General features: G+C 37.2%; 1 protein-coding gene across 1 annotated transcript in view; it reads left to right on the top strand.

Annotated features, from left to right (window-relative positions):
* The window catches only part of LRRC69 (leucine rich repeat containing 69), a 108072-nt gene that overhangs the window by 47188 nt on the left and 46486 nt on the right, over positions 1–14398 (top strand). The window contains 2 exon segments of the mRNA XM_047728133.1: positions 1745–1940; positions 5099–5170. Of these exon segments, the coding sequence (XP_047584089.1) occupies positions 1745–1940; positions 5099–5170 (268 nt within the window).

Genomic DNA, 14398 nt, shown 5'->3' with positions numbered 1-14398 from the left:
AGTATAGATGTCTCTCATATCCTTTGTTAAATGTTTTTCTAACTATTTTATGGTGGTTTTTTTAAAAAGTTGCTGTAAATGGAGTTTTTGGAACTTTCATTTCCAATTTTTGTGGCTACAGTATAGAAGTACAATAGATTTTTAAAAATAGTGACTTTATAGTATATGTTCCTGCTTCTGGTTCTAGTAGTTTTGTTAGTTTGTATTACTTCTCTTTAATATTTAAAGTGTCAGGGGGCGCCTGGGTGGCTCAGTGGGTAAAAGCCTCTGCCTTCAGCTCAGGTCATGATCCCAGGGTCCTGGGATCGAGCCCCGCATTGGGCTCTCTGCTCAGCAGAGAAGCTCTGCTTCTTCCTCTCTCTCTCTCTGCCTGCCTTTCTGCCTACTTGTGATCTCTGTCAAATAAATAAAATATTAAAAAAAAACATATAAAGTGTCGCCCATCTCTTTAATTTTGAAGTACTCTCCTCCTGTACCTTTAAAGATTCTTTGTCAACCTGGTTCATCTCCTGTTTCTCTATTCATGCCTTCCCTAGGTGCCTTTTTGTTTTGTTTTTGTTTCTGTTATTTGTCAGATGTTCACATTCTTCAAGAATCTTTACCACTTGCTGTTTCTCCCTCTTCTCCTGCCCTTTTTGTTGTTCTTCCTCTCAATCTCATCTATTCACATGGCTTTCCTTATCAGGTTTGTAGTCTTCCCCAGTCCCCTTCACCAGGCCTGACCACTTCCCTTCTGCCAGGGCCCCTTTTTTAATGGTCTAAAACATATCACCTCATTCTGTTATTACTTTGATCTCGGCACATTGGACCTTGAGATTATCATATATTTTCATTCTTTGCTTTGTAAACAGACACATCTGCACATCTTGGCACTGTTATCTACTAGATGGGGGATTCGGGTAGGTTGTTTACTTCCTCTGATGCTTTATTTTCCTCATTTCTAAATTAAGGGTGATAATTCCAGCCTTCGGGTTGTGGTGATGATGTAGTTTAATGCACAGGTACATAGTTGATGCTGAACATTACTAATTTCTTTCATTTCTTTATTCAAAATATTAATATTTTCTTACCTTCTATTGCCCCCTTTTGGCCTGATTTTACAAGTTCTGTTATTCAAATCCAAGTTCAAATGTTTATTCTCCCAAAATGCTTGTGATATACCTCCCTAGCATACCTGCAACTGGAAACTTGAATTTCCTGAATCCCTTTCTCCCTGTCTGATGGCATTTCCTGACTTCATTTTATGGCTCTAATATCTCCTTCTAGACCATGATATCCATAATGGCAGAATCTGTGGCTGATTCATCTTTGTATCTTCTGCGGCAACTAAGTAGTTCTCACATTTATTTGGTGCAGGATATTTAATCTATATCTATACCTCTATCCATTTATATCCATGTATACATGTATGTGTATTTTTGTGCATATCTATGTCTTCTTTTGTCCTCTGGCTTCTTCTTCAATATAGCCAATGTATACAAACAAAAAGTGAAAATAGAGTTTTCTCTCTTAAATCAAAGTTTTGATTACATAACATTCTTTTAATATAAGCTATCTGATTATAAACTATCTTTAAAAGTTAAATTATAGTAAAGATTTTTTATGCTCCAAGTATTTGTAGTAGTTGTGAGCCCATGACTAAAGTAAGGCTCAGATGAGCTACAAAAAAATGAATTGACACATGGCTTCTGATAAATGGGCTTTCTTATTCTCATGAATTTCTTTCACATACTTTATTTTTTAGATTAAAAAGCCTTATATATTTGAGTATGAATCATAACCAGCTAGCCAGCATTCCTAAAGAACTTTGTTTTCTTAAGAATCTTTCTGAACTTCAACTTAACTACAATCAGCTCATTTACATACCTGAAGAGATTAAGTTCTTGAAGAAGCTCCAGAAGCTTCTTCTGGTGGGAAACAACATTGAAGTTTTGCCAGAGGTAAGCAAAATATGGAACCAAATTTTCATGGGGAAGAGCTCATTGTGACACAGTGGAGAGTGGTTATGGAATAGCTTTGGACGTCTGAGTACAAGCCATCATTTGCTTTCCCTCCGATTAGGCATAGTCCATTCCCAAAGCCCTGTGACAAAAGAGGGTTATCACTTGGATATTCTACGTAGCTGGAGATGCCAGATTTAGTAAATAAGGGTACAGGATGCTCACTTAAACTTGAATCTCAGATAAGGAACGAATAATTTTTTAGCACATATATGTTCCAAATATAGTATGGGACATACTTATACTAAAAAAAAATTCTTGTCTGAAATGTAAATTTAAGCAAACCTCTTGTATTTTATTTGGAAGCCTTATGTATGGCATAAATTTTAAGTACATTTTGGTTTTGGAATATGTGCTATATACCTTCCATTTTTCCTACATATCTCTCCTCCATCTTTTTCCAACATGTTTTGTGCTTGGAAAACTGACCTGCATGGGCATCAGTAAGCTCCTTTGTCCTCTGGCTTCCTCTTGGATATGGCCAATGAGAGCCACTAGTAGGAGGTGAAAGGGCAGGAGGAGAATGAGTACCAGATGGTATTCCCATGGATACCATGGATACTTACAACATCGAATGTTGTAAGTTGTCTGCACACTTTTCTGGTAGACCGTAATGAATATTAGGTGATCCTCATGTGGACAATTACTACTTCCCCTTGGCTTTTTAGGCCCATAGCTGGAAAGAACTCCTTGCTGTTGCCAGCTTTTGGGAACTTTGTGGGAAACTTGCCAAACTTTATAAATTATGGCTTTATTAAATTCTCCTCAAATTTCCCAGTTTAAGAGTACAGTTTCCTGCTAAGAACTTGTCACTGAGTTTACCTTCCTTCCCTATGCAAATTAAAGTTAATTTGATAGGAAGGGATGCATGTCATGCAGTAAGTTGAGGAATACAAAAAGTAGATCAATTCCTACTGTTTCATTTTTCTCTCAAGAGGATATTCCATTTAAAAATTCTGGGTGCTGGGGCACCTGGGTGGCTCAGTGGGTTAAAGCCTCTGCCTTCAGCTCAGGTCATGATCTCAAGGTCCTGGGATCGAGCCCCGCATCGGGCTCTCTGCTCAGTAGAGAGCCTGCTTCCTCCTCTCTCTCTCTCTCTCTGCCGGCCTCTGCCTACATGAGATCTCTGTCTGTCAAATAAATAAATAAAATCTTAAAAAAAAAAAATTCTGGGTGCCTGAGTGGCTCAGTTGGTTAAGCATCTGGCTTCAGCTCAGGTAATGATCCCAGGGTCCTGGGATTAAGTCCCACATCAGGCTCCTGCTCATTGGGAAGTCTGCTTCTTCTTCTGCCTCCTCCTCTCTTTCTGTCTCTCATGAATAAATAAAGAAAATATTTAAAAATAAAATAAAAATAAATAAAAATTCTATGCAAACTGTAATCTGATATGTGAAAAAGTGTATTTCAAAAATTTTATTCTTCAATTCCATAAAAAAAAAATCCCAATTTCTGCAGATGAGTAAGAACAGTTCTCAAAATTACAAACTAAATCTATTAAAAGTGTAATACTTTTATGTGAGGGAAAAACAGTAACAGTAGTACCACGATCATTGTCATGAAGCATTATATTATTTAGTGTTCATAACAACTCTGGGATGTTGCTCTTCTTATTAAACCATTTTATTTCATTTTAAAAAATGTTTTATTTACTTGCAAGAGAGGGAAAGCGAGTGAGGACACAAGTGTGGGGGAGGGATAGAGAAAGAGGGAGAAAAGCAGACTCCTTGCTGAGCAGGGAGCCTGATGTGGGGCTCAGACCCAGAACCTGAAATCATGATCTGAGATAGACGTTTAACCAACTGAGCCACCTAAGCACCCCTACCCATTTAAAATAAGGAACAGAGAGGTTATATGACTTGAACACAGTTTGCAAAGGTCTGAGAAGGGACTCAAATCCATGTCTGTCTGACTTAAAGGTCTGTACTTAGACTCAATATTCTTACTACAATTTTTTTTTAAATCCTGAGGAGTTTGGACTTTAAAAAATTTAAATGCTAGTAGGTCCTGTCCTGAATTATTATGTAAAGAATGCCTATGATTTATGTCCTTGTACATTTAATATGATTCAGCCTATCATTGTTCTTTTTGGTTTACATTATAAATGGTAAGACATTATAGGAAGTACTCATTTGTTTTGATAATGAACAAATTATGAATCATTTTCTGGTACATTATATTTTTTAAAATTTTAAAGTTTATTTCTATGTTTTTAATTTTTAAAAAGATTTTGTTTATTTATTTAGAAGAGAGAGCATGAGCATGAGTTGGGGAGGGGCAGAGGGAGAGGGAGAGGGAGGGAGAATCTCAGGCAGACTCCTCGCTGAGCTCAGAACATGATGCTGGGTTCCATGTGGGCCTTGATCCCAGGACCCTGAGATCATGACCTGAACTGAAATCAAGAGTTGGATGCTTAACTGAATGAGCCACCCAGGCATCCCTGGTACATTTTGAATTACGTGTATGTTTGCACATACACATGCACGGATGTGAATGTATATGACCATTCAGTCACATTGGGCATGTAGAGACAGTAACAGATTTTATTTTTTTATAAGGAAAGGATCATGTCAGCACAGTGCTAAGCAAAAGGTAGATGTAAAATAAATGCCTTTGGAATTGTTGATAGACCTTTTACACCTGTTTTCTGTTTTTTAAAACTGCTTTGTATTTTGATTTTAGTAATATCTACCAAGTTCTCACTATAAGGCCTTTCAGTAAGCACTTTCTGATTAGTAACTTATTTAATCAGTTCAATAACCATATTGAAGTAAGGGCTTCCATTACCATTTTCATTTTACAAATGGGGAAACTGAAGTACAAAGAGATTAAGAAATTTGTCCATAGTTACATAGCATCAGAGGTCAGATTTGAACCCACAAACAGTCTAACTCTTGGCCACCATGTTGCCCTGGAGTAGTCGGAGGAAATGGAGACCATACAGACACCCCTGGACCTATGGATCTCCTCCAGGAGGGGGTGCTGAAGAATTGATCAGGTAATTAGGAAAGAAGGTCATTCCCATCACGTTTGAAGCTGGAAGAAATTTATGATTCTACATATTAGATTCTTAAAAATCTCTCTTTTGTTTTCTGACACAGGAACTTTGTGATCTTATAAACCTAAGAATCCTAGACATAGCTGGAAATTTTATTCAGACATTTCCATCAGGAGTAAGTAGAGTCCACCTCTATTATAAGTGAAATATAACTTTGTTTATGCTACTGAAGTTAGAAAAATATGAGCAGTTGTAAAACTTTGTAGTAATTGGAACCTCGGGTTATACAGATGACTCAAAGATTTGCTTTGTTCTAGAACTTCAAAACCTGTTCTCTTCCATTCCTTCCTATGTGTTTTCTGCCTGCTGAAATTGTTTGAACTAAGTGAACTCTGATTGCTATCATAAATATTTTAAATGTTTTTTATTTTATACTGCTTTGGTTACCTCAGACTTTTTGAAAATATAACTTTCCAGAGCATACATTTTTATCCCTTGTAATTAATCCAAGGTGACACTTTTGTTAGTTGTTTTTGAGCCATGAACAATGAAAAATATACTTTTTCCCATTTGGAAGTGAGTTTTGACTTTACTGTATTTCAAAAAACTGAGGAACAGTTGGTCTTGGTGATGTTTGACTTTTGGAAAAGAAATGGTCTTTTTTCGTATTGCATTTTTATACCCAAGCAAGCTTAGTTCCACATGCAGGGCAATAATTAGAAGCTCATCAATCCAGAAGGTTTTCAATAAATATATATATTTTTTATTTGACAGAAAGAGATCATCAGTAGGCAGAGAGACAGGCAGAGACAGAGGGAGGCTCCTTTCTAGCTCCTTGCTGAGCAGAGAACCTGATGTGGGGCTCGATCCCAGGACCCTGGGATCATGACCTAAGCTGAAGGCAGAGGTACTTAACCCACTGAGCCACCCAGGCGCCCTTCAATAAATAATTTTTGAACTATTAAATACTTTAGCTGATTGATCAGCTCCAAGCTGAGATTTCAGTCCTTTTTACCCTTAAATAAATTTTTTTCACTGAAAGCAACTCAAATATGAAAAATGAGTGTAAAGTCTGTTTTAGAAAAAAACGTGGTTTTAATTGTTAAAATATGTATAACATAAAATTTACCATTTACACACTTTTGTGTGCAGTTCTGTAGCACTAGGTATATATTCACAATGTTGCACAGCCATCATCAGCTGTTTCCAGAAGTGTTTCACTTTCTCCAACTAAAACTTTGTTCCCCTTAAACACTGTCTCCCCATTCCCCTCCCCCCACCCAGCCCCTCACAGCCACTGTTCTTTCTATCTCTACAAATTGCACATTTGGGAACCTCATTTAAATACAATATACCTCATAGAAACATGCAATAACTTGTCCTTTTGTGACTGTATTTCTTGTTTGTTTGTTTGTTTTTCCCCACACATTTTATTTTATTTTATTTATTTTATTAACATACAGGTCTGTAATTCATCAGTCTTACGCAATTCACAGCACTCATCATAGCACATACCCTCCCCAATATCCATCACCCAGCCACTCCATCCTGCCCATCACCTTCCCCTCCAGCAACCCTCAGTTTGTTTCCTGAGATTAAGAGTCTCTTATGGTTTGTCTCCCTCTCTGGTTTCTTATTTCATTTTTCCCTCCCTTTTCCTATGATCCTCTCTCTTGTTTCTCAAATTCCTCATATCAGAGAGATCATTTGAGAATTGTCTTTCTCTGATTGACTTACTTTGCTTAGCACAATACTCTCTAGTTCTAGCCACATTGTTGCAATGGCAAGATTTCATTTTTGATGGCTGCATAATATTCCTGTGTGCGTGTGTGTGTGTGTGTGTGTGTGTGTGTGTGTTTCACATCTTCTTTGTCCATTTGTGACTGTATTTCACTTAACATAATGTCTTCACAGTTTATCTATGTTATAGGCTGGGTTAGAATTTCCTTCCTTCCTAAAGGCTGAATCATATTCCATTGTGCATATCTGTCACACTCTGTTTATCCACTCATCTGTCAGTGGACACTTGGGCTCCTTCCACCTTTTGGCTATATAGAATAATGCTGTTGTGAACATGAGTTATACAAGTATCTGTTTAAGCATCTCTTTTCATTTCTTTGGGGTATATACCTAGAAGTGGAATTGCTGAGTCATATGGTAATTGCATGTTTATTTCTTCTGAAAAATTTTTATTTAAATTCCAGTTAATTACCATATAGGATAACATTAATCTCAGGTGTGCAATATAGTGATTCAGCATCTCCGTTCAACACCCAGTGCTCCTCACAATAAATGCACTCCTTAGAAATCGCCAAACTATCTTCTAAAAACACATAGTTTTGAATGTTTAATGATTGCATGTTGTTAATATTGAATTTGTGAAGGTTATCAAGTCTTACCATTGTGCAAGTCTTAGTTCACCTCTCTCTGTCCTGTGATGCCTTCCAGGTTTTCCCAAATAGTCTTTTGGTGCTACCATTTCTGTGGTACTGTTAGATTTATTCCACGTAGTAGAATAATTCTTTTCAAGTCTGTCTTGCAGATAGACTGTAAGTTAAGTAAACTATTGAGTTTTTAGTTCCCTTGAAAGAATAATTTTTAAATCTTTAAAAAATCTTTTAAGCAAAGATCTTTCTCCAGCTCATCTTTCCCTCAAGAGCCCAGTTATTTTTCAAATTGCAGTCATTGGAAGAAAAAGTTGACCTGACTAAAGTGAGAAAAAGTTTTAATGATGATTACCAGGGGCATCATGACATTTGCCTTTCATGTGAAGTGTATAACAAAGTATCTACAAAACATTTGCAGACCTAACAGAAAACTTCATGTTTCTGTAACACTTGTGATCAGAATTCTCCATTAGTCTAACTGCCTGAACGGTCATAACTGTACTTTTCAGATTGAGAAATGGCACTAAAAGTTATATTTTATTTCTAAAGCATTATTTTGCAATTGTTTAGTAATTAAATTGCAAAGCAATTTTGCATGTTGTTAAATATTCATAGCAATTAGATTTTGAATAGCCTATTGGAAAAGACCAAAATCTGGTATTATTATTCCTGTTTAGTACTGAGGCTCCAGAGAAGTAATTTACCTATGGCAGTGGCCCTTAGACTTGAGAGGGCATCAGAGTCCCTGGATGACTTGTGAAAAGGCAGAGGGCTGGCCCACATCTGTACAGTTTCTGATTCAGTAGGTTGGGTTGCCGGAGAATTTGCGTTCCTGTTAAGTTCTCGGGTGATACTGATGCTGCAAGTCTGGGGACCACATCTGGAGCACCCCTGTCTGGAGGTATAGAGCAGTGATAACGTTTGGACTTGTGCTCAAGATTTTTGGCTGCAAACCCAGGGCTCTTCACATATTAGAACTTTCCTCTGAGAAAAAAAGAAATACCGAGGAACAAATTCTTTGTGTCACGAACGACAGTCGGGGCAGTCTCTGTTGTGCTACACAAATAAATGAGACCATTCTTTCATCTCCCAGGGAGTTTGGGTTCCGAGAGTTTCCCTGTATCCTCAACTAAAATGATACTCAAGGGGCATTCCTTGAACAATACAGTGCTTGCATACTCTGGAAGATCCTTTACACAGAAACTAGGATTTTGGTATGTGATCACAAGAAATGCCTATTAAGTTGGAAGCTGAGTTTTATATGTTACTCTTTTTCAGCCACTCTGTGGATGCACTTGGTGCATTGACACATCTTCCTAAACATTGATCTATCAGCCAATCTAAACATCGAAGAGGTTTTTAGCATGTAATTTTAAACACTGAGTTTTATTTTGGAGAAAGTTTGGTCAAATCCATCATCATATAATGTGTTGTAATCTCTAACTTTTGTCTTTATAAAGTTTTCCATTTACATCAGGTGGTTGTATTTGGAAGTGAGGCTCAGGTCTAGGTAAAATAGTTACAAGGACATGTAATGTGATAACTTACAATATGATAACTCATGGGAAAGTTTTGCTTTTCTAGGCATTGAGGAAATAGGCTTTAAAAGATGTAAACCATAGCCAATGCTTCATTTTCCAAAGTTGCTGTTTGCTTTGAGTTTCAAATTCATGGTATTAACATTAATGTGAAGCCGTGGCCTCCATAAACAGGTACTGTGTTGGAGTTAAGAATCTTGAGTATTTGTGTATCCCTAAGGCCTGTAGGCATACAGTGTTTTTATAAGAAGAAAACATACAAGGAGAAAAAGCCTCATGCAGTGGTGTTGTCATGAGAAAGATATGCTTGGACTATTTATGGGAGGGATAATAGCTATAGCACCTATTCCATTTTATCAGTGCCCCCCTTTTTTCCTTCAAGAATTCTTCAGAGTCATCATAAATCAGATTTGAGAACAGGGCAAACACTTTTCTCTTTCACAGTATGAGAAACATAGGAGAAAAAAAAAATGTAAGTAACTTTCCCAGAAACACAAATCATTTGAGTGGCAAAGAGACTATTTGAATCCACTATTCGCAAACAAAAATTAAATATGCCTAAGTTAGCAATTTACCAGTTGTGTGACCTTGAGCACATAACTCAAGCACTTTGTTTTCTTTTTTTCCCTATGGAAATTGGGGATATTAATAACACTTCTATCATAACATTGTTGGGAAAGGGTTAGTCACAACACTTTGTGTTCAGCAATACAGAATAAATAGATGATTAAATGAGATGATATGTATAAAGCTTTTACTTGTGGTTGACCCATGGTAGATGGTAAGTATTATTTTCTTTTTATTTTAAAGCTTGGTCTGAGCTACCTGTCACTGAATCCATCCCAAATACAGGGACACTTCCACATGCTTTTAAAGCCATGAGAGCACCTGAATGATTTTAACTTGCCAATAGCAGAATAACCACCGATTTGTATGGGCAGGGGTATACCAGATGGGTACAGTCTTATTAGCACCTTACTCTGCTTTCTGTTCTCCGTGTGTTTTTTGCTTCAATAGCTGTTCCAAGTTATTTTCCTCTGCAGACCCATTTACAGTCTCCTGGCCTACCTTGGTTGAACAATAAGACAGAACCCAATTTCCCTGAAGGGGATCCTTCTTTCCTTGGATGGTCACCAGTGATTTTGTTTATTTGTCTCATCCTTTCACCCTCTTTTCTCACTTGCTTTTTGATTGTCATACCAGATTCCTCTGAAAATAGGACTCCTCATTACTGAACTCCCTTTCTCTTAGACCCTTTACTCAAATTGTTGCCAGCTACTGTCCTAATGTCCTTTCTTCTCTCAAATACTTAGAGTTTAAAATAGTTTCTCTGGGGCGCCTAGGTGGCTCAGTGGGTTGGGCCGCTGCCTTCGGCTCGGGTCATGATCTCGGAGTCCTGGGATCGAGCTCCGCATCGGGCTCTCTGCTCTCTCAGGGAGCCTGCTTCCTCCTCTCTCTCTGCCTGCCTCTCTGCCTGCTTGTGATCTCTCTGTCAAATAATAAAAAAAAATCTTAAAATAGTTTCTCTATTTGTAGCTGATGCTGATTGATTTTGATCCATGCCAGTCTAAGCTCATCTTGTTATGGTGTCCTTGATTCTAGGCACTTGCCTTCATCTAGCATGGCACAGACCCTGGCTTAGTGTCACTTCAGCCTCCTATTTGTCTAATCTATAAAGCCTAAATATTTCACAAATGATGCCAGGGCCTTCTGTTTTACTTTTCTGTGCTTAATTCAAAGTGAAGTGAAGAAAGGCATTATATTTTTGAATGACTCATTATTGACAGGTGAGGTCACCTGCTTTCAACAGAATGATTTCTGCGTATGAGCAGACATATACAAATATGTGCACTACATATAGGGAGGGCTGTTAGCTTTGGGTGGAGAGAAATAGTTCTGTGAAACTGACCAAACACATGGAGAATGGTTATATAAAATTTCAAAATGTCCACAATCAAAAATGTGCTTGAGTGGTCAAAAGCTCAGTGCAATCGTGGGAAAGGAACTGCCTGGGAAAATGAAATTGTGATGTTTGTCTTGTATCAAAATTTCTGTCCAAACGTTTGAAACTCTGTTGCAAGATGTTTAGAAAGCAGCCTAAGAGTTTAAAACTGATGTGCAGGGAAGTGTCCATGAAGCTGTGTTCAAGGACATCTGCAAAGGTCTCCACCATCTAGTGATTTGGTTCAAGGTATCCACTTTGCTCAGTAGCCCATGAGAAAGTCCATTTGTCTGCTTCATTCCTTTGCTTTTCTGCCTCTCGAACAGCAACATTAAAGATGGACTTTGTTCTTGTTCTCCTACTTACAGTTTATTTTCTGTCTCTGTTGAATATTAAGAAAAACTGTACCCTATCCATGAAGCTCATTAAATCCTCTCTAAAAATTGACCTTAATTTGAAAATAGTATATTTTCTTTGGTTGTCGGTGCTGCCTTCAGCGGCTGAGTTTATTAGGAGATATACATTTAAAACAACATTCAGTGACCTTTAAAAAAATGGGATACAAGCCAATGCTTGCCTAATGAAAACCCCTTGTGGCCTCTGTGGTTTTATGTAAGTGATGTAAGCTTAGCTAATAGAGAATTAGTGAGTTCCAAAACTTGACTAAATGCCTTGCCTGTCACTAGTTTTACGAGAATGAGATCATGTTTTCTGCTGTTTCTTATATGGGGGGGAGGCAGGGAGGAGAGTGTCGAATTATATGTGATTGCGTCTTTCACCCTTCAAATTCTAAAATTTCATGAGAAAGACTTTTTGAAATGAAAAGCATAGAGAAAATTCATAAAATATTACCCTGGATGCAGTAAGGGTTTTGTTAAAACTCTGGCTCAAAAATTGAGGGCTCCATTAAGTTGCAGGTAAAACTGATATTCCCTGCTTAAAGTAAATACTCCAAGTTCTGCCTTTTTACTTCTCTGTGTGCTCTTATCAGCATTAGAGATGAGCTGGTCCTGGATGACCGACTCTAATTGCTCTGGAGTACCCCATTCTACATGGTATGATGGGTGGTGAACAGTGTTTAACTCTTACTCACTGCTCTTAGAAGTTTCTTGTTCGAGACAAGTGGCTAAGAGTGATTGAGGTGACAAAGGGAATGCTTTTTATCTTCAAAATGTAGATCCCAAAATTTAAGTAACACTCACCTCACTTGTTGAGAGAAAGGAAGCACAGGGTTATTTGCTCTTGGAGTCAGAGTCAGGGCTACTGGCTTTTTTCTGCTGTGTGATAGAAGCTGAGTTTAAATGATTTCAGAATGAGGGCCAGTGTTTTTCAAGGGGTAAATTTAGTAAAAAATGAGAAAAATTTTAAAAAGGGACTTGGGCTGAAATTCAGTAATGCAGGTCTTAGGCAGCCTCTTTATGCATTGATTTTGATTTAGATGGTGAGTTTTTTCCGCCCCACACACCCACCCTGAAATGTAAACTCTGTGGAAGCAGGGATTTCTGTCTTTTTTTCACTGATGTATTCCCAACTCCTAGAATGGTGCATCCTGCCAGCTAGCCACCCAATAAATACTTGATAGGTGGACTGGTGGGTGGATGGACGCATTGGCCGGATATGGACTTGACCAAACAACCAAACATAATGGCTTTCTTGCTGGAAAAATCAGAACTGATTGGTGAGAATGAGTAAGAAAAAAGTTGGTCTAAGGCAGTAAATTTCAACCAGAGAAGATTTTGCCCTTCAGCCACATTTGGGAGTATCTGGAGACATTTTTGGTTGTCACAACTGAGGAGATGCGGTGGTACTGTCAGCATCTATCGGGTAGAGGCTAGAGATCCTGCTAAATGTTCTATCCTGTGAGGGACAGTCCCCTGTAACAAAGTGTTACCTGGTCTAACATGCCAATGTTTTGGTTTGGAAATCCTGGCTTTAAGGATTTCCTATTTATTCCTCTATGTTTTTCAGATCGTAATCCCTATGAAATATATCCTTATCAAATAGATTTGAGAGTACCTAAGAATCAGCAGTGGTGCTTGTTAAGATTTTGATGTCTTGGCTCCATGCTTATGTATTCTGAATTATGGCAAATAATGCTTTTTGCTTTAAAGTTGAATTGTTTTATATTAATGTGGCTTTATCAGCTACATATATTTGGATTCATGTTTGCAGGATACATCTATTTTAATTCTTGCTTTCAGCCTTTCTATATCCTTAGGTTTTGGGTATATATTTCTTATAAATAGCATATGACTCTTCATTTTAAGAAGTCCAGTGTGATAACCTTTGTCTTTAAATTGCAGCTTTTAGTTCATCTAAATTTAATGTAGTTACTGATTTATTTCAGACTAGCTCAGTATCTTCTTGTTTATTTGTAATTTGTTCTGCTAACTCTGTGTTCCCTTTCTTTTTTCTCTTCTTTGATATGATTGGAGATTTTTGTGATTCCATTTTAAAAAATCTTTGTAAGGCATTTAAAAAAAAAGATTTTATTTATTTGACAGAGAGCACAAGAGGGCAGAGAGAGAGGAAGGGAAGCAGGCTCCCCGCTGAGCAGACAGCCTGATACAGGGCTCGATCCCAGGGCCCTGGGATCATGACCTGAGCCGAAGGCAGAGGCTTTAACCCACTGAGCCACCCAGGCGCCCCTGTAAGGTGTTTTTATATGGTGTTTTTATTCTTTTAATTTACTACCTTAAAATTAAAAAAAAAATCCTACTTGCTTTATGAAAATGTATTATTAATTAATACTTATATCCTCCTCTTAGACAGTGTAAAAACTTTACAACACTTTATCGACCTCTATTCTTAGATATTTTATTTGTATTATAATTTTGTATTTTAAATACGATTATATTTTAAATATAATTTTCTATTTTAAAAGGTTTTACTATTATTTTATACAGATAGTATTCATTTAGATTTATCTGCAGGGTTCATATTCTTGTTGTTATTCATTCCTTCCCATCTCTCCATTCTTCCTTTTGGGATTCTATATTTGTTTTTAGCTCGAATCACAGTTTTTAGTTCTCTTTAAAAATGAGTCTACCTGTGGTTCAGTTTCACAGTTTTTGTTTGAGTTAAACTATCTTTCTTTTAACTTTATTCTTGAAGAATAAATTTTTACTGAGTATAAAATTTTAAAGTGACAGTACTATATTTCAGTACTTTCAATACTGTTCCATTTTCTTCTAGCTTCCATTTTTGCTGTTGAGAGGTCTGGGAGAAGTGTAGCTGCTGCTTCTCATTAGATAACCTGTTTTCCTTTTCCTGGTAGCTTTAAACATTTCCTCATTGTCTTTCATATTCTGCATTTCAAATATGATGTGTCTAGATATAAACTTCATTTTATTTATCTGACCTGGAATTTATTGGACTTCTTAGATATGTCAATTAATGTCTTCCCTTGTTTTTTGAAAAATTCTTCATCTTGTCTTTTTCAGTGTTACTTCTGCCTCCCCCTTCTATTGCAACTCTAGTACTGTATGTTACATCTTCTCACTGTATCTCTTTTTTATCTTACCCTTTTCCCCAAA

Source organism: Lutra lutra, chromosome 4 (assembly GCF_902655055.1).
Source record: "Lutra lutra chromosome 4, mLutLut1.2, whole genome shotgun sequence".
In the NCBI taxonomy this organism is placed as follows: Eukaryota; Metazoa; Chordata; class Mammalia; order Carnivora; family Mustelidae; genus Lutra; species Lutra lutra.
Note: the sequence above shows the minus strand (reverse complement) of the source record. Positions and strands in the feature narration are given on the sequence as shown.